This window comes from Phaenicophaeus curvirostris, chromosome 1 (genome assembly GCF_032191515.1).
Source record: "Phaenicophaeus curvirostris isolate KB17595 chromosome 1, BPBGC_Pcur_1.0, whole genome shotgun sequence".
In the NCBI taxonomy this organism is placed as follows: Eukaryota; Metazoa; Chordata; class Aves; order Cuculiformes; family Cuculidae; genus Phaenicophaeus; species Phaenicophaeus curvirostris.
In genome coordinates this window covers 264,900-291,507 of record NC_091392.1, presented here as the reverse complement: position 1 = coordinate 291,507, position 26,608 = coordinate 264,900, and the positions used below count along the sequence as shown (strand labels likewise).

At 57.4% G+C, this 26,608-nt stretch overlaps 2 protein-coding genes across 5 annotated transcripts in view; one reads left to right on the top strand and one right to left on the bottom strand.

Annotated features, from left to right (window-relative positions):
- The first annotated feature begins 45 nt into the window (after window positions 1-45).
- LOC138724100 (transmembrane protein 116-like) lies at window positions 46-9,801 on the top strand. 3 transcript variants are annotated; one of them, XR_011337981.1, is made up of 14 exons: window positions 47-315; window positions 1,065-1,410; window positions 1,719-1,762; window positions 2,868-2,931; window positions 3,100-3,240; window positions 5,568-5,666; window positions 5,830-5,885; window positions 6,000-6,128; window positions 6,258-6,300; window positions 7,338-7,418; window positions 7,704-7,857; window positions 7,968-8,038; window positions 9,219-9,486; window positions 9,585-9,801. XR_011337981.1 is itself a non-coding variant. In XM_069864029.1 (13 exons), exons 2-13 carry the CDS (start codon window positions 1,084-1,086, stop codon window positions 9,347-9,349), a joined length of 1,335 nt encoding a protein of 444 aa, XP_069720130.1. In that variant the 5' UTR covers window positions 46-315; window positions 1,065-1,083; the 3' UTR covers window positions 9,350-9,801. The 3 variants fall into 3 exon arrangements, 2 of the variants coding, with proteins under 2 accessions (XP_069720130.1, XP_069720003.1); XM_069864029.1 differs by having other exon boundaries at window positions 46-315; window positions 5,835-5,885; window positions 9,219-9,801; XM_069863902.1 differs by having other exon boundaries at window positions 9,219-9,801.
- Window positions 9,802-11,052: 1,251 nt separating this feature from the next.
- DENND6B (DENN domain containing 6B) overlaps window positions 11,053-26,608 on the bottom strand; it is a 29,956-nt gene continuing 14,400 nt past the window's right edge. Inside the window, exons 10-20 of one of the 2 annotated variants that reach the window (XM_069862534.1) lie at window positions 25,128-25,250; window positions 24,009-24,104; window positions 22,731-22,825; window positions 22,075-22,140; window positions 21,089-21,153; window positions 20,335-20,424; window positions 18,545-18,598; window positions 18,101-18,210; window positions 16,690-16,792; window positions 14,312-14,386; window positions 11,053-12,592 (exon numbers count right to left, since the gene is read on the bottom strand). In XM_069862534.1, the coding sequence (XP_069718635.1) occupies window positions 12,470-12,592; window positions 14,312-14,386; window positions 16,690-16,792; window positions 18,101-18,210; window positions 18,545-18,598; window positions 20,335-20,424; window positions 21,089-21,153; window positions 22,075-22,140; window positions 22,731-22,825; window positions 24,009-24,104; window positions 25,128-25,250 (1,000 nt within the window). In that variant the 3' untranslated portion in view covers window positions 11,053-12,469. Of the gene's footprint in view, window positions 12,593-14,311; window positions 14,387-14,426; window positions 14,467-16,672; window positions 16,793-18,100; window positions 18,211-18,544; window positions 18,599-20,334; window positions 20,425-21,088; window positions 21,154-22,074; window positions 22,141-22,730; window positions 22,826-24,008; window positions 24,105-25,127; window positions 25,251-26,608 lie in introns of those variants that run through there. The other variant, XM_069862618.1, reaches the window with a different exon arrangement.

The window sequence follows — 26,608 nt, the reverse complement described above, 5'->3', positions numbered from 1 at the left end:
AGAGAGAAGTTTGGGGTTGCTGGGGTCAGTGATCCCTTGAGCAGGAAACATTTCGCAGCGGGGTGGTTGGTGCTGGGACCTGGTGGGTCCTGGATGGTGCTGGGCATGGCTTGACCCTGGGGGAGTTTGCTGCTTGATCAGAACACTCTTCATTCCACGGTGATCCAAAAGTTATCGAAGAAGTCCTTGATCTCCTCAGGTCTGTGTGGATGCCGATGCTTCCTTCCAGCACCTCCGCTCCCGTTTCTGTGCCTGCGGTGGTGACAGGCTGGGCTCTGCCCCACATCCCTGTCGTGAGCCGAGCCCTGCTGCAAGGTCAGTCCTGCTGCGGGCTCGGTCTTCACAGAATCGCTAGGTTGGAGAGGACCCACTGGGTCATCAAGTCCAACCATCCCCATCAATCACTAACCCATGTCCCTCAGCACCTCGGCCACCCGGCCCTTAAACCCCTCCAGGGAAGGGGACTCAACCCCCTCCCTGGGCAGCCTCGGACAGGAACCAATCACCCTTCCCGGGAAAGATTTCATCCTGCTGTCCAGCCTGAGCCTCCCCTGGTGGAGCTTGAGGCCATTCCCTCTCGTCCTGTCCCCTGGCCCTTGGGAGAAGAGCCCAGCTCCCTCCTCTCCACAACCTCCTCTCAGGGAGTTGGAGAGAGCAATGAGGTCTCCCCTCAGCCTCCTCTTCTCCAGCCTAAACACCCCCAGGGCCCTCAGGCTTCTTCTCCAGCCCCTTCCCCAGCTTCGTTGCTCTTCTCTGCACTCGCTCCAGAGCCTCAACATCCTTCTGGTGGGGAGGGCCCAGCACTGACCCCAGGATTCGAGGAGCGGTCTCCCCAGGGCCGAGGCCAGAGGGAGAAGAACCTCCCTGGCCCTGCTGGCCACGCCGGCTCTGCTCCAAGCCAAGATGCCCTTGGCCTTCTTGGCCCCCTGGGCCCCTGCTGGCTCGCATTCAGCCCCTGGATTCTTGCTGCAAGCGGTTGCAGCACTCGTCCGGGGCGCTGAGCTTTGGAGATCACCTTGCACACCCATCCTCTGTCCCGCTGACCTTTTTTTCACGTGCCTCAGTTTCCCCTTTTAGCTCGGGATGCCCGTCCTTTCCTGCTCCACCAGCCTGAGGGGGCCCATCCCCTCCCTGCTCGCAGGGCTTGCACGTAGGAGCCTGCGCGTCCGTCTGGAAGCTCCTGCGGCCCCGGCTGGGCAGGTTCCTCCGGCTGCACCACGCGGGCAGCGCCGAGGTCCTTGCAGACGGCGCGTGGAGCGCTTGCGGGAGCTGCTCCGGTGCCAGACGCCCCAGAATTTCCAGCTCATCCCAGTGCCTGGTGGCAGAGGAGACGTGGGAAGGCTCTTGATTCCCAGCTGCCCACCCATGGCAGACGAAGAGGAACCCCCAGCGGCTCTCTCGGATAACCAGGTACGAGCGTGCGCGTGCAGGAATCCCTCTGCAGAAACCTGGAAAGCTGCTGCTGAACCGCTGCAGGCTCTTTTTTTTTATTGTGGCTGCTGCAAAACGTGCCCCAGGCAGCCAGCAAAGGGGTCCCAGCCACCCAACCCGGAGCTTTGCAGGCTCGCGCTCGCTTTCCCGGTCAGCTGCTCCTGCTCGGCGCTCTCCGTGTGACTCAGTGGGCTCTGAGAAGCATCCAGCTCTGGCCACCTCACCTGTCCGGAGCCGTTCTCAGCAGGACACCTGAGCCCACGCTCCTCTCCATCTTTCTCCCTCAGGTCTTTGCGCTGACGTGCATCTACCTGGCGGCCTCGCTGCTCAGGTGGGTTCTGCCCCGCGGCCGGGGGTGTGTGGCCTCATCTGGGTCACAGCCCACAGTCTGATCCCTCCCTGAGCAAATTTCGGGGTGACACTGAGCTGGGTGGAAGCTGGATCTGCTGGAGGGTCGGGAGGCTCCAAAGGGATCTGAACAGGCTGGATCCATGGGCTGAGACCAACGGGATGAGGGTTAACGAGGCCAAAGGGTGGGTCCTGCCCGTGGGGCACAACAACCCTGGGCAGCTCCAGCCTAGGAGAAGGCTGGCTGGAAAGGGCCTGGAGGAGAAGGACCTGGGGGGGTTGGTTGACCAGGAGCCAGCAGGGGCCCAGGGGGCCAAGAAGGCCAAGGGCATCTTGGCTTGGATCAGACCCGGCGTGGCCAGCAGGGCCAGGGAGGTTCTTCTCCCTCTGGCCTCGGCCCTGGGGAGACCGCTCCTCGAATCCTGGGGTCAGCTCTGGGCCCCTCCCCACCAGAAGGGTGTTGAGGCTCTAGAGCGAGTGCAGAGAAGAGCAACGACGCTGGGGAAGGGGCTGGAGAAGAAGCCTGAGGGCCCTGGGGGTGTTTAGGCTGGAGAAGAGGAGGCTGAGGGGAGACCTCATTGCTCTCTCCAGCTCCCTGAGAGGAGGTTGTGGAGAGGAGGGAGCTGGGCTCTTCTCCCAAGGGCCAGGGGACAGGACGAGAGGGAATGGCCTCAAGCTCCACCAGGGGAGGCTCAGGCTGGACAGCAGGATGAAATATTTCGAGGAAAGGGTGACTGGTCCCTGTCCGAGGCTGCCCAGGGAGGGGGTTGAGTCCCCTTCCCTGGAGGGGTTTAAGGGCCGGGTGGCCGAGGTGCTGAGGGACATGGGTTAGTGATCGATGGGGATGGTTGGACTTGATGATCCAGTGGGTCCTTTCCAACCTGGTGATTCTATGATTCTATGACCCCCAAACTGCGGATATGCGGGTTTTCCCCATCCCACCACCTTTGTAGGGAAGGGGCCTCCTCCTACCTGTGCCAGCCCCTGCACCTCGGGGACACTGAGGACCCCACTGGGATGGGTTCATCAGGAAGGTCGGGCACCAACACCTCTTCTGGGACTTTAACCCCCAGCTCCATCTCTTCCAGCCTCCTGGGCAGCGGATCCGTCCTCGCTGTCACCTCCCGGCAGAGGCGATGCTGCCACATCCAGGTGGGTTCTCTCAGGGCACAGGGATGGATTTGGGCTCCAGTGGACCCCAAGTCAAAGCCAGCCCAGCTGCTGGGCTTCACGGGACCCGAGCAGGGCAGGAGAAGCAGGAAGCATCAACCTCCCTGGAGAACAGCAGGTCCCAGCTAACCCCACGTCTCTGTCCCCCAGCTTCGCCCCCTTTTTCTCCTCGCCTTGGCAGATTTCTTGGCCTCCGCCGCGGTGCTGAGCACGGCCACCATCCAGCTGCTGCCGGCCCCGCTCTTCATCCCGGCGTACGCTGCCTGCCCCTACGGAGCGATGCTGCTCACGGTAAGCGGGGGGGGGGGACCTCGCTCCGTGGGGCTGAGCATCCCCTCCTGTGCTGAGCCCCCTCTGCGGGCTGGAGGGGCCTCGTGTGAGGTGGAGAACTGGCTCCACCAAACCTGGGGGAACCCTCAGCAGGAGAAGGAGATGGAGCTGTTGGAACGGGGCCAGAGGAGGCTCCAAGGATGATGCGAGGGCTGGAGAACCTCCCGTCCGAGGACAGGCTGAGAGAGTTGGGGTTGTTCAGCCTGGTGAAGGCTCCGAGGAGACCTTGGAGCAGCTTCCAGCACCTGAAGGGGCTCCAGGAAAGCTGGGGAGGGACTTTCTGCAAAGGTTTGTGGGGATAGGATGAGGGGGAATGGGGATAAACTGGAGAGAGGTGGATTTAGACTGGACATGAGGAGGAATTTCTTCACGATGAGGGTGATGAGGCCCTGGAACACGTTTCCCAGGGAAGTTGTGGCTGCCCCATCCCTGGAGGGGTTCAAGGCCAGGTTGGATGGACCTTGGAGCCCCTGATCCAGTGGGAGGTGTCCCTGCCCGTGGCAGGAGGGTTGGAACTGGATGATCTTCAAGTTCCCTTCCAACCCAAACTATTCCATGATTCTATGACCCTATGAAACCTCCTCTGCCTTACCGGGACCCTACGGTGGGTGATGCCCCTTCCCTCCAGGCTCATCCCACTGGGAACGGGGCCTTTGCCTCTGCCACCCGTGGGGACAGGGACCAGGAGGGGGCTCAGCTTTGCTCTGCTTTCCACGTCTCCACCTGCCCGGCTGTACGATGCGTGGGGCGCCCATCGCCGTGGCTTCAGGCCTGGTGACAGGACGCAGGGCAGAGCCTCGTTCGGGCCACCTAGAGCCCAGCACGGCCCCGGGCGTTGGGAGAATCTCCGAATCGTTTAGGTTGGAAAAGACCTTTCGGATCATCACGTCCAACCCAGCGCTGCCAACCCCACCCCTGAACCGTGTCCCCCAGCACCACATCCACAAGCCTTTGAGATCCCTCAGGGATGGGGACTCCACCACCGCCCTGAGCAGCCTCTGCCAGGGCTTGACAGCCCTTTCCATGAAGGAATTTTTCCCAATGTCTCATCTAAACCCACCCTGGCACAACTGGAAGCCCTTTTGTCTCATCCCATCCATGGTTCCTTGGGAGCAGAGCCCGATCTCTGCTCACCACAACCTCTCTTCAGGTGGTTGTGGAGAGCGATGAGGTCTCCCCTCCGCCTCCTCCAGGCTAAACACCCCCAAGTCCCTCAGCCACACCCAGGACCCTTGTTCTCCAGACCTTTCCCCACCTCCATTCCCTTCCCTGGGTGCCCTCCAGCCCCTCAAGGTCTTTCTTGGAGTGAGGAACCCAAAACTGAACCCAGGATTCGAGGTGCGGCCTCACCAGGCGGACAATCCCTTCCCTGCTCCTGCTGGACACCCCATGGCTGATCCAAGCCAGGATGCTGGTGGCCACCTCGGCCACCTGGGCCACTGCTGGCTCATGTTCAGTCACTGTCAACCAACACCCCCAGGTCCTTCTCCGCCAGGCAGCTTTCCAGCTGCTCCTCCCCAAGGCTGGAGCGCTGCATGGGGTCATTGTAACCCAAGTGCAGGACCTGGCACTTGGCCATGGTGACCCACATCCCACAGGCATTGGATCATGGATCCAGCCTGGCCAGATGCCTCTGCACATCCTCCTGCCCTCCAGCCATGGATCCAGGTCCCTCTGCAGGTCCTCCTGCCCTCCAGCCATGGATCCAGATCCCTCTGCAGATCCTCCTGCCCTCCAGCCATGGATCCAGATCCCTCTGCAGATCCTCCTGCCCTCCAGCCATGGATCCAGGTCCCTCTGCAGATCCTCCTGTCCTCCAGCCATGGATCCAGATCCCTCTGCAGATCCTCCTGCCCTCCAGCCATGGATCCAGATCCCTCTGCGGATCCTCCTGCCCTCCAGCCATGGATCCAGATCCCTCTGCAGATCCTCCTGCCCTCCAGCCATGGATCCAGGTCCCTCTGCAGATCCTCCTGCCTTTCATCCATGGATCCAGCCTGGCCAGGTCCTTCTGCAGATCCTCCTGCCCTGTGACCCTGATAAAGCCACCGGTTCCTTTCCTGGGATGGACGCAGTGTTGATAGGAGTGCTGAGCTCTGATAGGAATGGTTGGACTCGATGATCCAGTGGGTCCTTTCCAACCTAGCGATTCCATGATTCTATGATTCTCCTGGCACAGTGCTGCTGGGGGGACAGCGGGATGTTGGGATGCAGAATGCGAGGAGAGAAGAAGGTGCCTTTGGAGCCCTGGGCCCAGCAGGAGCCCACTCCTCCTCCTTTTATCCCAGACCTTCTACTCGGTCTCGTTCCTCATGGTGGTTGTCTACGCGTACGAAGCCCATCGCACCGTCCACGGCAGGAGAGGGTGGCACGTGGCAGCTCTGCAGGTTGGTGGCCCCAAGCCGTGGTGCCCATGAGCATCACCCTTCCTGCTCATGGTTCCTCCAGCCCTGTGGGGACTCGGGGAGCCGCAGAAAGATGGAAGAGCAGCCCGTTCCTGGCTGTCCTGCGGGGTAGGAGCCTGGGTTGATGGTAGTTTTCTCCCCGCAGGACAGGAGTGGGTGCCTGGAGAGCATCTGGCAGGGGTTGCCGTACATCCTGGCCTGGTAGGTGCCACCTATCGGTCCCGACCCTTTCTCCAGCCGGACTGGGGCTGTGGAACAGCCTTGGCTCAGCTCTGGATGGAACCAAACACGCTCCCCTCGGCTTTTCCCTGCAAGGCTGGTGACAGCGCTCACACTGCTGGGGCAGCTGATCGCCCGCGGCACCTCCAGCACCGACATCGCACCGAGAGCCATCGAGCCCTGGAAAGGCAACCGCTCCGAGACCTACAGCCTGTACTGCTCCAGGTACGCTGCCATCCCACCTCCCGGAGCCAGGATGGGCTCTCCTCCCCCTGCCCGAGGGCTCTGGGCATCCTGCAGCCCCTGCGAGGTGGGCAAGAGGTGATGGGACCTCCATCCTCTCCATCCTTTCAGCTGCCTGCTCCTCATCCGCCGCGCTCAGGATGTTTGCTACGAGGTGAGAGCTGCGGGTGCTTGTCCCTCCCGCCAGTCCCGTTCCCGGCCAAGGGTGGTTGGGCTCGAAAGGAGCCCAAGAGGCAGCAGATCATAGACTCATAGAATCCCCAGGTTGGAAAGGACCCACCGGATCACCGAGTCCAACCATCCCCATCAAATCACTAACCCACGTCCCTCAGCACCTCGGCCACCCGGCCCTTAAACCCCTCCAGGGAAGGGGACTCAACCCCCTCCCTGGGCAGCCTCGGACAGGGACCAATCACCCTTCCCGGGAAAGATTTCATCCTGATGTCCAGCCTGAGCCTCCCCTGGTGGAGCTTGAGGCCATTCCCTCTCGTCCTGTCCCCTGGCCCTTGGGAGAAGAGCCCAGCTCCCTCCTCTCCACAACCTCCTCTCAGGGAGTTGCAGAGAGCAATGAGGTCTCCCCTCAGCCGCCTCTTCTCCAGCCTAAACACCCCCAGGGCCCTCAGGCTTCTTCTCCAGCCCCTTCCCCAGCTTCGTTGCTCTTCTCTGCACTCGCTCCAGAGCCTCAACATCCTTCTGGTGGGGAGGGGCCCAGAACTGACCCCAGGATTCGAGGAGCGGTCTCCCCAGGGCCGAGGCCAGAGGGAGAAGAACCTCCCTGGCCCTGCTGGCCACGCCGGCTCTGATCCAAGCCAAGATGCCCTTGGCCTTCTTGGCCCCCTGGGCCCCTGCTGGCTCCTGTCCAACCAACCCCCCCAGGTCCTTCTCCTCCAGGCCCTTTCCAGCCAGCCTTCTCCTAGGCTGGAGCTGCCCAGGGTTGTTGTGCCCCAAGGGCAGGACCCGCCCTTTGGCCTCGTTAACCCTCATCCCGTTGGTCTCAGCCCATGGATCCAGCCTGTTCCGATCCCTTTGGAGCCTCCTGACCCTCCTGCAGACCCACACTCCCCCCCAGCCCCACCACGCGAGGGGCGATGCTGGCCGGGGGACGGGGCAGGGGTGTCCGTGCTCGAGCAGCTCCCGGCTGCTTGGGGCAGGGTTGGCTGCTGGCCCCGCTCATTTCCCTTCGCCTTTCAGTACGTAGGGAGGAAGGACGTGGGCCTGGAGGGGAAAATCGTCTTCTTCTTGTACCTGCTGCTGGTGCTCAGCTCCTGCACGGTAAGCCCGCGGCACAGCGGGGAGGGCATGGGGTCTGCATGGAGCAGCCGGGATCCGGCTGCAGCATCGAGCGTGGGATGCGGCTGCAGCATCGAGCGTGGGATGCGGCTGCAGCATCGAGCGTGGGATGCGGCTGCAGCAGCGAGCGTGGGATCCGGCTGCAGCATCGAGCGTGGGATGCGGCTGCAGCATCGAGCGTGGGATCCGGCTGCAGCATCGAGCGTGGGATCCGGCTGCAGCAGCCGGTCCAGCGCATCCCAGCTGACCCCGCTCGCTGCTTCCCAGCTCCTGTACCGCCGGGTGAAGCTGTGGTGCCGGAGGACCGCGGCAGCGCCTTTGCTGGCCCTGGAGAAGGACGGCTTCGCGAGCAAGAGCATCCGCAGCGTCAGCACCGTCTCCCACTACTTCCAGCTGGTTTTCCTGCTCTGCTGGGCACCAGGTGAGCTCCCACTGCGGGCGCTTCATTCCTGGGCTGAGACACGGGAAGCTCCAGATGAAGCATCATCAGAGCAGGAGAATGAGGGATGTCCTTTTGTCTTCCACCCGCAGCCTTCCTCCTCACCCTCATCTCCTTCACCAGCATCAAACCTGCCTCGGTTTTTGTCCTCTATGTTGTTACAGTAAGTAAAAACCCATCTCCTGGGCTCTGGAACTGGGGCATTGGGCCTCGAAGAACAAGTCCAGAGGAGGCCACAAGGATGATGTGAGGGCTGGAGAACCTCCCGTACGAGGAGAGGCTGAGAGAGTTGGGGTTGTTCAGCCTGGAGAAGAGAAGGCTCCGAGGAGACCTTAGAGCAGGTTCCAGTGTGGAAAGGGGCTCCAGGAAAGTTGGAGAGGGGCTCTTGATCAGGGAGGGCAGGGACAGGATGAGAGGGAACGTTTTTCAGCTGAAAGAGTGGAGATTGAGAGGAGATCTTAGGAAGGAACGGTTTCCGGAGAAGGTGGAGAGGCCCTGGCCCAGGTTGCCCAGAGAAGCTGTGGCTGCCCCGTCCCTGGAGGGGTTGAGGGCCAGGTTGGATGAGGATGAGCAACCTGATCCCGTGGGAGGTGTCCCTGCCCATGGGAGAGGGTTGGAACTGGATGGGCTTTGAGGTCCCTTCCAACCCAAACTGTTCTGTGATTCTATAACATTCATAGAATCATAGAATCACCAGGTTGGAAAAGACCCACGGGATCATGGAGTCCAACCATCCCCATCAATCACTAACCCATGTCCCTCAGCACCTCGGCCACCCGGCCCTTAAACCCCTCCAGGGAAGGGGACTCAACCCCCTCCCTGGGCAGCCTCGGACAGGGACCAATCACCCTTTCCATGAAAATTTTTTTCCTAATGTAAAGCCTCCCCTGGTGGAGCTTGAGGCCATCCATCCTGTCGGAGACGTGAGAGGTGGTGGTGTGGCCGCTGTGGAAGGGCAGGAGCATGTTGGTCCCTGGTTTGGTGGCTGCTGTTTCACTCCTCAGCTCTTCTGATGTGGAGTGAATCACAGAATGGGTTGAGTTGGAAGGGACCATCCAGTTCCAACTCCTACCAGAGGCAGGGACACCTCCCACTGGATCAGGTTCCTCCAAGCCCCATCCCACCTGGCCTTGAACACCTCCAGGGATGGGGCAGCCACAGCTTCCCTGGACAACCTGCTCCAGGGCCTCCCCACCCTGGAGGTACTGGAAGCTGCTTTAAGGTCCCTGTGGACCCCTCTCTCCTCCAGGCTGACCCACCCCAGCTCTCTCAGAGGGTGATGGGTTGGCCTTGTTCCTCCAAGGAGCAGGTCAAGGTGGTGCTCACCACACTCTCTCCCGCAGGCTCTGACCGTCTCCCTCCAAGGCTTCCTGCACAGTCTGGTCTACGGTTGGTTGAGGCAAAACTTCCGCGAGGAGGCAGCGGGCAAGAGGTCCTCCCTGCAGCCCCCCCGGGGCCTCCAGGCTTTCTATGATGACTCCCTGGCGGCTGTTCCCTAAGCTGCTGCCCCATCCCGCTGCCTCCGGGCTGTCCACAAGCTTGAGTTGCACCTCCCCAGCAGCTCCCTGCGGCCGAGCGGGATCTCCCTGGGCTTCCTTCATGCCTGGAAAGGTCGGAGCACGGAAGGCGCTGGGGGCTGAGGTGGCTCTGCTCCTGGCGGGGAAGCCCACCTGGAGGCAGCCCCACATCCCACCACCCACACCGTGCAGGCAGCGACCCCACCAGCAGCGCCTGGACCACGGGAGATGCTGCAGAAGGAAGCTGGGGACCCTTCCAGCGATGGGACGTGAGCTGCGATTCCCCAGGATGGTGGCGGTTCCTCCTCTTTGGTTTGGTCTCGTTTCAGCATCACGCGATCTGACAGAGCAATCCAAGTTCCTCGCGGGGATGGGGAAAAGGCGCTTACAAATAAAGGTGTTACGGTTGAGGTGCTCCTGGGCTTTGCTGCTCTTCCGTAAGTAACAGGACCAGGTGGCTCGGGCCTCAGCCCTGCTTCTGGGGAAGGTTCCTGGCCAAGACCACGTCAACGGAGACGAAGGAGCCGTCGCTGGGGATGATTCATAGAATCATAGAATTGTCTGGTTGGAGAAGACATTTGAGATCATTGAGTCCAACCGTACCTGTCAACTACTAAACCAGATCCCTGAGCACATCTCCCCACCTTTTAAACCCCTCCAGGGATGGAGACTCCACCACCGCCCTGGGCAGCCTCGGAGAGGGCCTGAGAACCCTTTTGGTGAAGAAACTTTTCCTGATGTCTAATCTGAACCTGTCCTGGTGGAGCTTGAGGCCATTCCCTCTCGTCCTGTCCCCTGGCCCTTGGGAGAAGAGCCCAGCTCCCTCCTCTCCACAACCTCCTCTCAGGGAGTTGGAGAGAGCAATGAGGTCTCCCCTCAGCCTCCTCTTCTCCAGCCTAAACACCCCCAGGGCCCTCAGGCTTCTTCTCCAGCCCCTTCCCCAGCTCCGTTGCTCTTCTCTGCACTCGCTCCAGAGCCTCAACATCCTTCTGGTGGGGAGGGGCCCAGCACTGACCCCAGGATTCGAGGAGCGGTCTCCCCAGGGCCGAGGCCAGAGGGAGAAGAACCTCCCTGGCCCTGCTGGCCACGCCGGCTCTGCTCCAAGCCAAGATGCCCTTGGCCTTCTTGGCCCCCTGGGCCCCTGCTGGCTCATGTTCAGCTGCTGTCAAGCAGCACCCCCAGGTCCTTCCCTGCCAGGCAATGGTGGAATAGTTTGGGCTGGAAGGCACCTCAAAGCCCATCCAGTTCCTCACCTGCTCCCAGAACCCATGGGCTCAACCCTTCTCCAGACGCACTCCAGCCCCTCAATGTCCTTCTTGTGGAACGGAGCCGAGGTGGTGAGGAGGTCCATGAGGATGAGGAGGCCCTGGAACAGGTTTCCCAGGGAAGCTGTGGCTGCCCCATCCCGGGAGGTGTTCAAGGCCAGGTTGGATGGAGCTTGGAGCCCCTGATCCAGTGGGAGGTGTCCCTGCCCATGGCAGGGGGTTGGAACTGGATGATCTTTAAGGTCCCTTCCAACCCAAACTCCTCTATGAATCTATGAAAACACCACACTGAGGGCCACGAGTGGCCAAGCTCAAGAGCTCCTCTGCAAGGAAACTCCCTTCTGAAGCAAAGAAATCAGCTGGAGACCCCAAACCAGGACAAAGCTTGGCTTAAATTGGTTTTAAACGAGGATTTTCTACTATACATTAGTGCTTGTGTCCACCCCAGCGACCGCAGAGCCATCGCGCTGACGCGTACACCCACTCAATATACAGAATATACACTGAATATATACAGGCAGGGATGCCCCTACGGGATATCGTAGAGGGTTCGTTGCTACAGGGAGACCCCAACTCTCCTGCCACGTGTGGAGAGATGCTCCAGGGCTCTTTAAGGAACGAGAGCCCATCAGAGCTTTCGGATCCATCCTAAAAGCCGTTCTCAAGGGAAACATCCCAGCCGATGCGATTTCAGCAGCAGCGAGCAACCTTGAGCTTCCCAGACACGCGTTTCCAAGGCAGCCGGCGGCACGGTTCTGCTCTCAGGTCGAGGGCAGCTCCCTCCGAGGCTGTCACCGAGCCTCAAGCCTTTCCTCCTCTCAGCCCAGAAGCGCGCGGTCGCCTCTCTCTTTCCCAAGAGGTGAACGGGAGCAGAACGATGGAGCCGTGAGCGCTGGAGGTTGCTCCCCACCGGCCTCGGCCCAGGGCGAGGTTCCCCGCTCTACGTTCCCACTTGGTGAGGTCGAGCCAGGCTCTAAAAATCAGGTTCTCCAGCACGTTTCATAAGCAAATGGCCCCACCACGTTAGCCACCTCATTGCCCGAGGCAGAGCTCCACGGAATCCTAGAATCTCTCTCTTTCATACATAATTTGAGAGCCCAAATTTGATTTTGCAAGCAGAATCAAGTCCGCTGGGAGGCCAGCTCCTCTCCGTGGAGCTCCAGTCGCTAGCGCCGCTCACACTCGGCGTGGAGAGCTCTGCGCTTTGCAGACGCACCAGATCCTTCTTCTCCGTCTCTGCCCCGGGGTGACAAAAACCACCATCCCACCTCCAGCAAAACCTTCTCTCCCATCACGCCTGAAGCTGTCGCCGGCACGAGTCGGGCTGCTGAAGAGGCAATTTCTTCACGTTATTTCTATGTCTCTCTCGTTGTGATCCGCTGTCCTGGAAGCAGCTCCCGCTCCAGGGCTGGTCTTGCTTCTTCCAGGCAGGGCGACGGCGTTCAGACAGAGGTGGACGTGGATATACGAGCGATAAGACGTTTTGCACAGCCCGTCGCATGCTGCTAGGAGCCCGGCTGACCCTTTCGGAGCTCCCCACACCACGCAGGGAGCGGTTTCTCCTTTCCAGTCCTCCTCATCCAGCTCCTCAAAGCAGGGACTGGACAGAAGAGCGCCCCCAGTTCCCCGTTTCGGCCTCAGTTCTGACCCTCACGCGCTCAAAATGACACGTGTTTGTCAGCAGGATCCAGAGCAGCTCCCGTTGGCTGGATCAGGGAAGAACTTTCCTTTCCAAAGGCGACTAAAGCTTCCCCACGGCTCAGAGCAAGGTGGGAGGGCCTTTCCTTCTCCAGCTGAGTCCCTTCGGTGTGCTCAGTGGTGGTGCAGCACAGCTTGGAGATCCTCGGGCAAGGAACCGATGACGGTCTCGATGTAGAGGCCCACGCGCTGCAGAGTTTCCTCCTTCACGGGGAGGTGCTGGCACCTGGCTCTCACCTGCAGGGAGAGAGAGGGGAGAAGCAGAGGGATTTTGAAACACCTTCCAAGTTCCTCCTTCTGCTTTGCTTTTGGCCGAGAGAACTTCACGCCGGTGAAGTTCGGGGTCAAAGAATCAAGGAAGCATTAAGGTTGGAAAAGATCTCCGAGATCATCCAGTCCAATCATCAGCCCAACGCCATCGAGCCGACTAAACCAGGTCCCAAAGCGCCATATCTACATGTTTTTTCACAGAATCACAAGGTTGGAAAAAAAACAGCTGTCCAGCCTGAGCCTCCCCTGGTGGAGCTTGAGGCCATTCCCTCTCGTCCTGTCCCCTGGCCCTTGGGAGAAGAGCCCAGCTCCCTCCTCTCCACAACCTCCTCTCAGGGAGTTGCAGAGAGCAATGAGGTCTCCCCTCAGCCTCCTCTTCTCCAGGCTAAACACCCCCAGGGCCCTCAGGCTTCTTCTCCAGCCCCTTCCCCAGCTCCGTTGCTCTTCTCTGCACTCGCTCCAGAGCCTCAACACCCTTCTGGTGGGGAGGGGCCCAGCACTGACCCCAGGATTCGAGGAGCGGTCTCCCCAGGGCCGAGGCCAGAGGGAGAAGAACCTCCCTGGCCCTGCTGGCCATGCCGGCTCTGCTCCAAGCCAAGATGCCCTTGGCCTTCTTGGCCCCCTGGGCCCCTGCTGGCTCCTGGTCAACCAACCCCCCCAGGTCCTTCTCCTCCAGGCCCTTTCCAGCCAGCCTTCTCCTAGGCTGGAGCTGCCCAGGGTTGTTGTGCCCCAAGGGCAGGACCCGCCCTTTGGCCTCGTTAACCCTCATCCCGTTGGTCTCAGCCCATGGATCCAGCCTGTTCAGGTCCCTTTGGAGCCTCCCGACCCTCCAGCAGATCCACACTTCCACCCAGCTTAGTGTCATCTGCAAACGTTTTTGAACTCCTAAAGGGAAGGAGACTCCACCACTGTCCTGGGCAGCCTCTGTTGGGGCTTCACCACTCCTTCAGTAAAGTCTTTTTTCCTAATATCCAATCTAAACCTCCCCTGGTGCAACTTGCGGTTGTTTCCTCTCATCCCACTCCTTGTTCCTTGGGAGCAGAGCCTGACACCTGCCTGGCTCCAACCTCCTTTCCAGGAGCTGCAGAGAGCGACAAGGTCTCCCCTCAGCCTCCTCTTCTCCAGCCTAAAGAGCCCCAGGTCCCTCAGCCGCTCCCAGAACCACGTTCTCCAGCCCCTTCCCCAGCTCCGTTCCCTTCTCTGCACGTGCCGCAGTCCTTCAAGTTCTTTCTTGGAGTGAGGGGCCCCAAACTGAACCCAGGATTCGAGATGTGGCCTCGCCAGCACCAAGTCCAGGGGGACGATGATCCCTTCCCTGTTCCTGCTGGCCACCTCATGGCTGATCCAAAGCCAGGAGGCTGTTGGCCTTCTGGGTCACCTGGACCACTGCTGGCTCATGTTCAGCCACTGCCAACCAGCACCCTGAGGTCCTTTTCCACCGGCAAGGAACGTAGGGTTGGAGGGAACAGACAGGAAAACACCACATGAGCCTCACGAAGAGACTCAGAACTTTGAAGCCTTTCCTACACAAAGTTTCATGATCGTCCCAACTGCCAGTTCTCCAAGTCAGGAAGCAAGAACAAGGTTCTCCAAGCAACAAGTGTGGATCCGTGTCCCCAGTCTCTCCCTGCCACAGGGATCCAGAGAGACACACAAGGAGTGGAGGAAGAAGGGTGGAAAACTCACCAGCTTTTCACGCAGTTTCAGCACCAGGTCTACAATCTCCACCTCAGACTTGTCCTTCATCCAGTCCACAATGTTCTAAAGAGAGAGAACAGTTTTCATCAGGGACATTTCTTCTTTACAGAAGCTTTTCTCAAAGAGATAACCCTAAGCAAAGCCTGAAGTACAAGCGAGGAGGAGGTTTCTCATCCTCTTTCACTGCTCTGCTTGCAGCACTTCAACCTAAACGAGCAAGACCGAGCTCTTCCCACTGCCCATGACAGCATCAAGCTCTTGCCTGCAAGAGAAGATGCAAGGAAAGATGCAGTGAGGAGCAGGCAGTGCAGGGTTCTCCTGCTCCCATCAGAACCACAGAATCGTAGAATAGTTTGGGTTGGAAGGGACCTTCAAGATCATCCAGTTCCAACCCCCCCACCATGGGCAGGGACACCTCCCAATAGATCAAGCTTCTCAAAGCCCCGTCCAGCCTGGCCTTGAACACCTCCAGGGATGGGGCAGCAACAACTTCCCTGGACAACCTGTTCCAGGGCCTCCTCACCCTCATCATGAAGAAATTCCTCCTGATGTCCAGTCTAACTCTGCCCCTCTCCAGTTTATCCCCATTGTCCCTCATCCCATCCCCACAAGCCTTTGGGAACAGCCCCTCCCCAGCTTTCCTGGAGCCCCTTCAGGTTCTGGAAGGTCTCTCTAAGGTCTCCTCGGAGCCTTCTCTTCTCCACAACCCCAACTCTCCCAGCCTGGCCTCGGACGGGAGGTTCTCCAGCCCTCGCATCATCCTTGGAGCCTCCTCTGGCCCCGTCCCAACAGCTCCATCTCCTTCTCCTGCTGAGGATTCCAGCCCTGGCCCCAGCCCTCCAGCTGAGGTCTCCCCGAGAGGAGCAGAGGGGACAATCCCCTCCCTCCCTGCTGGCCACATTCTTTGGACGCAGCCCAGACTACAGTTGGCTTTCTGGGCTGTGAGCTCATGTTGAGCTTCTCAAGATTCATCACCACAAATCGTGTGTCATGCTCAGAATTTACATCCTTTCGCCGAAGTCAGGGCTGTTCAGAAAGGAGCCGGCTTTGAATTTCAAGACGCTCAACGTCCTGCACGGCTCAACAGTGAAGCAAGGGATGCAGCTGGAGGTGCAGCTGGGGAGGCCACCAGAGCTCTTGGGACCACCCAGCAGCTCCTCTGCTTAAGGAATGGTGCCAGCAGCCACTACTAAAACTCCTACCGATTATCGTGGCATCAAGAAAGGCAGCAAGCGATGATGTTTCTGGTCTGGTACTCACAGAATCATAGAACGGTTTGGGTTGGAAGGGAGCTCAAAGCCCATCCAGTTCCACCCCAACCATGGGCAGGGACACCTCCCACTGGATCAGGGGCTCCAAGTCCCATCCAACCTGGCCTTGAACCCCTCCAGGGATGCGGCAGCCCCAGCTTCTCCTGGGAAACCTGGGCCAAGGCCTCACCACCCTCATCAGGAAGGATTTCCTCCGAAGATCTCACCTCAGTCTCCCCTCTTGCAGCTTAAAACTGTTCCCCTTCTCCTGTCCCTGCACTCCCTGATCAAGAGCCCCTCCTCAGCTTTCCTGGAGACTCTTTCAGTACTGGAAGCTGCTCTAAGGTCTCCTCGGAGCCTTCTCTTCTCCAGGCTGGACAACTCCAACTCTCTCAGCCTGTCCTCATACGGGAGTTGCTCCAGTGCTCAGATCATCTCCATGGCCTCCTCTGGACTTGCTCCAACATCTCCATGCCCTTCCTGTACTGAGGATTCCAGAACCAAACACAGGACTCCAGATGAGGTCTCACCAGAGCGGTGAAGAGGGGCAGAATCCCCCCCCTCCCTCTTGGTCGTACGGCTTTGGATGCAGCCCAGGACACGGGGGGTTTCTGGGCTGCAAGCACACGTTGTGGCTCACGTTGAGCTTCTCATCCCTCACCACCCCAAGTCCTTCTCAGGGCTGCTCCAAATCCTTTCTCTGCCCAGTTTGTATTTTTGCTTGGAATCGCCCTGACTCGGGTGTAGGACGTTGCCCTTGGCCTTGTTGAACCTCGTGAGGTTCTCCCAGCCTCACTTCTCCAACCTGTCTAGGTCCCTCTGGATGCCACCATCTCTCTGTTGGCTTGAGAAGGGCCTGACCTATAAAAAATAGTGGATAGAAGCAGGCAGAGCAGGTTCTACCTTGGCTGACAAAGTTTTCTTGTCTCCTACGTGCACCGTCATTCCCAGGAGGCAAAAACCACGCTTCCCAAGAGCACAACGCGCCGTCCCCAACCCACCAGCACGGAACTGGAGACGCGTCAGCAAGCGTCCAAGGCAGCAGCACCCTCCTCTCCCAGGTTTCAGGCCTGAGAAGGGTTGGCGTTGGCTTTAATACCTGCAGCTGGAACATACCGCTTCACAGATGGCCTCCAAGTGAAGGGCCTCCAGCTTCTGGGTCATCTCCTTGTGCCTCTGACGGTACCAGCCGTCGAAGTTGGCCGACTTGAAGAAACGCCTGCAGGAAGGGAGGTGACACTGAGATGGGGACAGAGCAGGAGCTGGAAAAGCTCAAGGACTGCACGGCACAGACTCCTCTTTCTGCTTCAGCAGGTGCAGACGTGAGAGGAAAAGACATTGGGATTCGCAGCATCACGAGGGATGGTGACCAACTATGAGCTAATACGCTCTTTTCACATCTTCATAGCATCGTAGAATACGTTGGGTTGGAAGGGACCTTAAAGATCATCCAGTTCCAACCCCCCTGCCATGGGCAGGGACACCTCCAACTTGATCAGGGGCTCCAAGCCCCATCCAAGCTGGCCTTGAACACCTCCAGGGATGGGGCAGCCACAACTTCCCTGGACAACCTGTTCCAGGGCCTCATCACCCTCATCATGAAGAAATTCCTCCTCATGTCCAGTCTAACTCTGCCCCTCTCCAGTTTATCCCCATTGCTCCTCATCCCATCACCACAAGCCTTTGTGAAAAGTCCCTCCCCAACTTTCCTGGAGCCCTTTCAGGTGCTGGAAGGTCATTATAAGATCTCCTTGGAGCCTTCTCTTCTCCAGGCTGAACAACCCCAACTCCCTCAGCCTGGCCTCGGACGGGAGGTGCTCCAGCCCTCAGATCATCCTTGTAGCCTCCTCTGGACCCGTTTCAACAGCTCCACCTCCTTCTTATGTTGAGGATTCCAGAACTGGACACAGGGCTCCAGGTGGGGTCTCACAAGAGAGGAACAGAGGAGCAGAGTCACCTCGCTGATGGTCTCTTCAACCAAGAAACCAGTGATAGGATGAAAGGCAACGGCCTTCAAGTTGTGCCTGGAGAGGTTTAAATTGGATATTAGGAAAAATGTCTTTACCAAAAGAGTGGTGAAGCATGGGAAGGGGCTGCCCAGGGCAGTGGTGGAGTCTTCATCCCCAGAGGTGTTCAAAAAACCATGTAGAAGTGGCACTTCAGGACTTGGTTAAGCAGGCACGTTGGTGTCGTGTTGATGGTTGGACTGGATGATCTTGGAGGTCTTTTCCAACCCTAATGATTCTACGACTCAGGTTAAGTTCCTAAAGGTGGAGAGCTGACAAGCCTCTAAACCCTCCTGTATCTCCTCATTTAAGAGACAACAGAACACACAGGATTGACCCTGCCCTGCGCTTGCTCTTCCTGATCGCTATTAATTAATCAATTCTTCACGGGTGTGACTTTTTCAGGTGACCTCTCTCCTCAAACTCCCTTTTTGGCTCCCAATTCCAACGCAGGATTTGACGTTCATTATAATTTGCAGCCGCTACGAAGGGAATCAAGCAAATAATCACCAAAATCTCACCTGTAAAGGCCTAACCAGTCACCCTTAAGTACGCAGGTGAGTTGAGGACCAGCGTGTTCAAGGGTCTTCATGAAATCTTCCTGACGGAACGGACGGATCTGTGGAGGATTCTGCACAAGAGAAAGACCGTAGGACACAGAACCCAAAAGAAACCGGGGAGAACAAAGTCTCTGTTTGCAAAGAGGCCGCACAAGGCAAGACTCAGTAACTATGAGAAGAAGAGGCGTCAACATCTTAACCACCTCGCTGGTAAAATTCAAATTAGATCGACCACAGCTGCATTTACTGCAACCCAGTGTTTGTTTCAACCTTCTCTTTTCTTTTAGAGACATCACAACCCTCCTCCTTCAGCGAAGAAAGAGAATACGTGATGAGCGTATGGCATAACCCTTCCCAATCCCTACAGGCAAAGGAAAGCAGAAGCGATTGGAAAAGCCAACGTACCTTCCATGGAGTAATGGCCCTCTGCAGAGGCATCAAACTCGCAATATAATGTTCCTAAGAAGATATAAAACCCCAAAAATACGACTAAAAATAAAGTTATGACAATCAAAGAGCCTCTTGCGTGGTCACCGAGTTTGATGCTCTTCTCCAACGATCACAAACCCAACCAACAGCCTCATCCACTCTGGTTTTCTAGTTCATAGGTGCTTTTCACCTGAGCTAAAGTGTTCCAGCTTGTTTCCCACCAGGGGTTGGGTCACAAAAGGGGTTGGACTCGATGATCCGGTGGGTCTCTTCCAACCTGGTTATTCTATGATTCTATGATTCTATGAAAAGGATGCTGGAAGGATCCTAGGTGCACCTGGGAGAAAAGGTCAGGTGGGAAGGAGTTGGCAGGAGGGACTAGGGTGTGAGAAGATGCTCTGTCCTCCCATGTAATAGCTCCGAAGATAATGTAGAAAGGAAAGTGGAGAAGCCAAACTTGCCCAGCTGGAGGTTCATCAAAAAAAGCACTGGCAGCTTTCCAGGGGGACAAGACAGGGAAGGTCTCAAAGGAAGGTGTTTGGTAAAACCTCACAGAACGACTGGAGTTGGAAGGGACCCACAAGGATCATCGAGTCCAACTCCTATCACTGCCGTAGGGTGGTGGTCACCACGTGGACAGGCCTCTAAGCTCTACAGCAAAGCTTCCCAAAGCCAGCAGGGAAGGTTCCACGCTGGCAAAAGGTTTGATGCCAGTCTTGGAGGGGAGGAGGAACAGTCTGGGCCCCTCTCCCTTCCCTAAACATCTGCCTGGTGAAGAAAGCAGAGTTGGGAATGGAATCAGACAGCTGGGAACGCCCATAGAATCATAGAATAACCAGGTTGGAAGAGACCCACTGGATCATCAAGTCCAACCACTCCATCAATCACTAACCCATGTCCCTCAGCACCTCATCCACCCGGCCCTTAAGCCCCTCCAGGGAAGGGGACTCAACCCCCTCCCTGGGCAGCCTCGGACAGGGCTTGAGGACCCTTTTGGTGAAGAAGTTCCACCTGATGTCCAGCCTGACCCTCCGCTGGTGGAGCTTGAGGCCATTCCCTCTCGTCCTGTCCCCTGGCCCTTGGGAGAAGAGCCCAGCTCCCTCCTCTCCACAACCTCCTCTCAGGGAGTTGGAGAGAGCAATGAGGTCTCCCCTCAGCCTCCTCTTCTCCAGCCTAAACACCCCCAGGGCCCTCAGGCTTCTTCTCCAGCCCCTTCCCCAGCTCCGTTGCTCTTCTCTGCACTCGCTCCAGAGCCTCAACATCCTTCTGGTGGGGAGGGGCCCAGCACTGACCCCAGGATTTGAGGAGCGGTCTCCCCAGGGCCGAGGCCAGAGGGAGAAGAACCTCCCTGGCCCTGCTGGCCACGCCGGCTCTGCTCCAAGCCAAGATGCCCTTGGCCTTCTTGGCCCCCTGGGCCCCTGCTGGCTCCTATTCAACCAACCCCCCCGGGTCCTTCTCCTCCAGGCAGTTTCCAGCCAGACTTCTCCTAGAAGTCTCCATAACTACAGGAAAGAGCGTTCTGTCCGTAAGCAGAGTGTTCTGAACACCCAGCCTGCAGGATTTTTTACTAATGGCTGAAAGGTGCCTTCAAGAGACATTTAATTCCTTTCCACGGGGTAAAAAACCTCCCAAGTGCCACATCCTGAATCTATTACAGACGCTCAGGAATGGGGTGAATAAAAGAGGGGAAGAGCAAACTCATCCCTCAAGCATCTCCTGCTCCCCCCCAACTTCCCACCACTCCGAGAACTCTCTGCTCAACTCACCAGTGGGATAATGAAGCTCTGGGTGAGCTCCAGGAGGTGACGTCTCAACAGGGCGCTCTGGACCTCCGACGGGCGTTTCCGCTGGATGCCCTGCGAGCACAAAGCGCTGCAGTCACAGATCTCTCTTACGCAGAGAGGTGAAGCCCAGGGGAACACGGCAGCTCTGAACAGCCAGTCTGGAGTGGTCTGGAAATCTCTACCACCCAAAACACACGTTCTACTCCCGTTAAACCTATCGCTCACATTTCATGACCCAGAGTCTGGGTTATCACCAGCAGAAGCCTTTAATCCATAAGAGCCTTGGCCTAATATCCAACCTAACCCTCCTCTGGAGCATCTTCCTGCCATTCCCTCAGGTCCTATCATTGGTCATCAAAGAGAAGAGATCAGCACCCACTTCTCCTCCTCCTCTTACGAGGAAGGTGTAGACTGCGATGATGTCCCCCCTCAGTCTCCTCTTCTCCAGGCTGAAGAGACCAGATGGCTTCAGTTGCTCCTCATCCATCTTTCCCTCTAAACCCTCAACCAACTTTGTGGCCTCCTCTGGACATTCTCCAGGAGCTTTAGATCTTTTGTATCCTGGGGCACCAAAAACTGCACCCAGCAGTTGAGCAGAACCCCCAGATCCCTCTCTGCAGGGCTTCTCTCCAGCCTCTTGCTCCCCACAGTCCGCGTGGACAACCAGGGTCGCCGTGTCCCAGGCGCACGGCTGTCCCACAACAACCTTCAAGACGTAGGAGTGGGAAGAGCTTACCTTTAGTAATCTTTTTATCAGGGTTTTGTCTTTGTGCAGGAAGGTTTTATAAGAGGTGTAGATTCCTAGGTTGAAGAAAAAAAGACAAAACCAGGCAAATCCAGAAGTTAGGAACAAATTCCTGGCCACGGATCTAGAGGAGGCTCCGTTATAAAGTGCAGGGAAAAGAGAACTGGAATCCTCAGCACGGATCCCGCCTGCTGGGAGGGGGCGGGGGTAATTAAAACAATTATGAAATTGCTAATGGAACCAGTACTCACAGCAGGATTAAAGGACACGGAACTATCTCAAGGACTCGCAAGGACCTCCTCATGCTACGCTGATGGTGAGATAACTCACCGGAGGCAGCTTAGAGTGGGGCCAGAGGTGAACACAGAATCATAGAATGGTTTGGGTTGGAAAGGATCTTGAAGATCATCCAGTTCCAACCCTCTCCCATGGGCAGGGACACCTCCCACTGGATCAGGGGCTCCAAGCCCCATCCAACCTGGCCTTGGACCCCTCCAGGGATGGGGCAGCGACCCCTGCTCTGGGCAACCTGGGCCAGGGCCTCCCCACCCTCATAGAAAAACATTTCTTCCTAAGATCTCATCTCAATCTCCTCTCTTTCAGCTTAAAACCATCCCCCCTCATCGTGTCCCAGCCCTCCCTGATCAACAGCCCCTTCTCAGCTTTCCTGGAGCCCCTTTCCACACTGGAAGCTGCTCTAAGGTCTCCCTGGAGCCTTCTCTTCTCCAGACTGGACAACCCCAACTCTCTCAGCCTGTCCTCATCCGGGAGGTTCTCCAGCCCTTGGATCATCTCTGTGGCCTCCTCTGAACCTGCTCTAACAGATTCCTGTGCTGAGGACTCCAGAACTGGACACAGGACTCCACGTGAGGGAGGGGGAGAATAACACGTGCGACGTTCACATGCCTACAAAGCTTACATTCCTCGTTACATGCAATTTGAAATAAAATTAAATGACGTCCGAGAAAAGGCCTTACCTGGTTTCGTGTCTAGAGTTTTTAGTTTCGCTGGTTTTTTCACCTTGACTTGCTTGGGAAGATCTCCTGGGGAAAGACATCAGATGGCTACATGGTGTTGGAACCCCTCCAGGGATGGAGACTCCACCACTGCCCAGGGAAGCCTCTGCCAGGGCTTCACCACTCTTTTCATAAAGAAATCTTCCCCCATATCCAATCTAGACCTCACCTAACACAACTTAAGGCTGTTTCCTCCTCTCCTATCCCTTGTTCCCTGGGAGAAGAGTCCGATCCCAGCCTCGCTCCGACCTCCTCTCCAAGAGCTGCAGAGAGCCATGAGGTCTCCCTTCAGCCTCGTCGTCTCCAGCCTAAACACCCCCAGGTCCCTCAGCTGTTCCCAGAACCCTCGTTCTCCAGCCCCTTCCCCAGCTCCGTTGCTCTTCTCTGCACACAGAAGGAAGGATTTATCCTTTTCCTAAAGCTTCAGAAAAACACCACAGCAAGATAACCTCTTCACCGCTTTGTGAGCTCTTCCTGCTCATCACCTGAGTCCAAGTCTAGAATTCCCTTTGGTTTCACAGCTCTCACTGGAATGAAGACGTAAAACGGTGGCTACACTGCACTGTTAGCTCTAAACAAGGTCGACCAGCACAACAGGAATTTGGTTCGAGCCTTACCTGACATTCTGAGCTCCCCAACCCGGAGAATGTGCGGCCAGTGCTGGAGAGTTTTGATAAAGAAAGGGTTTGTGACTCCTACAACAATGTTTGGCCTAAAAAGAAGGAGAACAAAAAGCAGAACAATGCTAACCTGGGAGTTTTCTTAGAATCAGAGAATCACCACGTTGGAAAGGACCCACCGGATCATCGAGTCCAACCATCCCCATCAATCACTAACCCATGTCCCTCAGCACCTCGGCCACCCGGCCCTTAAACCCCTCCAGGGAAGGGGACTCAACCCCCTCCCTGGGCAGCCTCGGACAGGGACCAATCACCCTTTCCAGGAAATATTTCATCCTGATGTCCAGCCTGAGCCTCCCCTGGTGGAGCTTGAGGCCTTTCCCTCTCGTCCTGTCCCCTGGCCCTTGGGAGAAGAGCCCAGCTCCCTCCTCTCCACAACCTCCTCTCAGGGAGTTGCAGAGAGCAATGAGGTCTCCCCTCAGCCTCCTCTTCTCCAGGTTAAACACCCCCAGGGCCCTCAGGCTTCTTCTCCAGCCCCTTCCCCAGCTTCGTTGCTCTTCTCTGCACTCGCTCCAGAGCCTCAACATCCTTCTGGTGGGGAGGGGCCCAGAACCTCCCTGGCCCTGCTGGCCATGCCGGCTCTGCTCCAAGCCAAGATGCCCTTGGCCTTCTTGGCCCCCTGGGCCCCTGCTGGCTCCTGGTCAACCAACCCCCCCAGGTCCTTCTCCTCCAGGCCCTTTCCAGCCAGCCTTCTCCTAGGCTGGAGCTGCCCAGGGTTGTTGTGCCCCAAGGGCAGGACCCGCCCTTTGGCCTCGTTAACCCTCATCCCGTTGGTCTCAGCCCATGGATCCAGCCTGTTCAGATCCCTTTGGAGCCTCCCAACCCTCCAGCAGATCCACACTTCTACCCAGCTTAGTGTTATCTCCAAACTTGCTCAGGGTGCACTCGATGCCCTCATCCAGGTCATTGATAAAGACATTGACCAGGGCTGGACCCAGCACGGAGCCCTGGGGACACCACTTGTCACTGGCCTCCAGCTGGAGTTAACTCCATCTCCCACCACTCTCTGGACCCTCCAGCCAACCAGTTTTCCACCCAGGAGCTCGTTCTCCTGTCCAGCCCAGAGGTGACAGTTTCTGTAGCAGAACGCTGGGAGAAACTGTGTCAAAGGCTCTACTGAAGTCCAAGACGATCCATCCCCAGCCTTTCCCTCACCCAGCAGGCTTCTTCACACAGAAGGTGGCAAGCAGGTGGCAAGGGTCTCCTGGTACTTACGGAGCTTGTGTCCTGGTGGTGTACTCCTTAAACTCACTGTCATGGATGGTGAAGTAGGGGCGGTAGTCGCAGCAGTACCGCAGAGGAGCAAGGCAGCTGCAACACAGACAGAGGAGCCACTTTCAAAACCTCACAGAAGGACAAAGGTGGTTTCCATCAGGTTTCTGTCCTGTGCCTGTGGCTTTGTTCTGCCAGAGGGAACACCCCGGAAGAGATTCAGGGTTTTTTTTTTCAGAGGTCAAAGCTGGGGAGACAGAGCTCCTCAGGGCTACGCACCGTTGGGTCTCCCAAAATGGAAGACGCCCTCCTACTCTTCCCTGCTGAGATAAACTCATATTCCACCAATTCATATTCCATATCCATCCAGCTCTGCAGCTCGGCCACAGCCCTCCTTGCACGTGGTCAGCCCGATGGTTTTGACACAACCGCAGGAGGCCAAGCAACATCTCCCCCACCGTAGCACAGAATCATACAACCGTTTGGGTTGGAAGGGACCTTGAAGCCCATCCAGTTCCAACCCTCCTGCCACGGGCAGGGACACCTCCCACTGGATCAGGGGCTCCAAGCCCCATCCAACCTGGCCTTGAACCCCTCCAGGGATGGGGCAGCCACCACTTCTCTGGGCCTCCTCCTCTTCACAGGAGAACGTTACTTCCTAGGATGTCATAGAATCATAAGATTGGAGAAGAGCTCTGAGATCATCAGCTCCAACCGTACCTGTCCAGTACCAAATCGTATCCCCGAGCACCTCAGCTCCCTGCTTTTTAAATACCTCCAGGGAAGGGGACTCCACCACCTCCCTGGGCAGCCTCTGCCAGGCCTTGAAAACCCTTTCTGTGAAGAAATTCTTCCTAATATCCAACATAAACCTCCCCTGACCCAGCTTAAGGTCATTCCCTCTTGCCCTATCACTCATCATTGGGAGAAGAAACCAATACCCACCTCTCCACGACCACCTTTTAGGTAGTTGTAGAGAGCACTAAGGTCTCCCCTCAGTGTCTTCTTCTCCTAAACAACCCCAGTTCCCTCAGCCGCTCCTCCTAAGAGCGGATCTGAGAAAGAAAACCTGCTGGAATTCATTTCTTTAGCTCCCTGCATCCCAGAACTGGAGGGTGTTACCTGGTAAGCGCCAGAACCATTTCCGAGGAAACCGTTGGGGACGGTGCCATGACAACAATCGGCTCTCCCAGTAACATCAGCTCCCACAGCATCTGGATGTGAATAAGCACTGGCTGGAAACACCTGCCAGCGAAGAGAAGGAGGACAAGTCAAGTTTAGAAACGTCATTCAGAAAAGCCCGGAGACAGTTATTGCACAAAAGCCTACCCAGATGCGCTTAGAATCAGAGAATCATTAAGGTTGGAAAAGATCTCAAAGATCACCCAGCCCAACCACGAGCCCAACACCGCCGTGCCGACTAAATCACGTCAAGAAGGGCCACGTGTTCGTTAAATCCCTCCAGGGACGGCGCCTCCACCGCTGTCCTGGGCCTCCACCACTCCTTCCGTAAAGAAATCTGTCCTCTAATCCAATCTAAACCTCTCCGGCGCAACTTGAGGCTGTTTCCTCTCATCCCACCCCTTGTTGCTTGGGAGAAGAGCTACTTGCTCCTCTCTGGAAATCTGAAATCTAGGAAATCTTTTTGTGACAAGTGGTGTCCCTCAGAGGTCCGTACTGGGACCAGCACTGATTAATATCTTCATTGATGACATGGACAGCGAGATCGAGGGCACCCTCGGCAAGTTTGCAGATGGCACCAAGCTGGGTGGGGCAGTTGTCAGGCCAAAAGGATGGGATGGATCCAGGGGGACCTGGACAAGCTGGAGAAGTGGGGCTGGGAGAACCTCAGGAGGGTCAACAAGGCCAAGGGCAACGTCCTACACCTGGGTCGGGACAATCCACAGGTTCAGTCCGGGCTGGGGATGATGTGATGGGAGCAGCCCTGAGGGGAAGGACTTGGGGGGCTGGGGGAGGAGAAGCTCCACAGGAGCCACAATGTTCGCTTGCAGCCCAGACACCAACCGTGTCCTGGGCTGCATCCAGAGAACGTGGCCAGCAGGGAGGGAAGGGATTGTCCCCTCTGCTCCTCTATTCTTCTCTGGTGAGACCTCAGCTGGAGGATTGGGTCCAGGTCTGGAATCTTCACCAGAAGAAGGAAATGGAGCTGTTGGAAAGGGGCCAGAGGAGGCTCCAAGGATGATGTGAGGGCTGGAGAACCTCCCGTCCGAGGCCAGGCTGGGAGAGTTGGGGTTGTTCAGCCTGGAGAGGAGAAGGCTCCGAGGAGATCTTATCATGACCTTCCAGTACCTGAAGGGGCTCCAGGAGTGCTGGGGAGGGGCTGTTCCCAAAGGCTTGGAGAGACAGGACGAGGGACAATGGGGATAAACTGGAGAGGGGCAGATTGAGGCTTGATAGAAGGAAGAATTTCTTCACCATGAGGAAACCTTGCCCAGGTTGCCCAGGGAAGCTGTGGCTGCCCCATCCCTGGAGATGTTCAAGGCCAGGTTGGCCTCGGGCCACTTTATCCCTGCCACTTTGGTTGGAACTGGATGATGTTTGAGGTCCCTACCAACCCAAAACATTCTACGATTCTAGGACTG

What these genes read in the sequence shown, in the direction of transcription:
- LOC138724100 (XM_069863902.1), top strand. Translation starts at nt 1,084, where the DNA reads ATGCCCGTCCTTTCCTGCTCCACCAGCCTGAGGGGGCCCATCCCCTCC. An exon ending in GGCGATGCTGCCACATCCAG is followed by an intron (nt 2,932 to 3,099) that starts GTGGGTTCTCTC and finishes TCTGTCCCCCAG; the next exon opens with CTTCGCCCCCTTTTTCTCCT. An exon ending in TTGCCGTACATCCTGGCCTG is followed by an intron (nt 5,886 to 5,999) that starts GTAGGTGCCACC and finishes TTTCCCTGCAAG; the next exon opens with GCTGGTGACAGCGCTCACAC.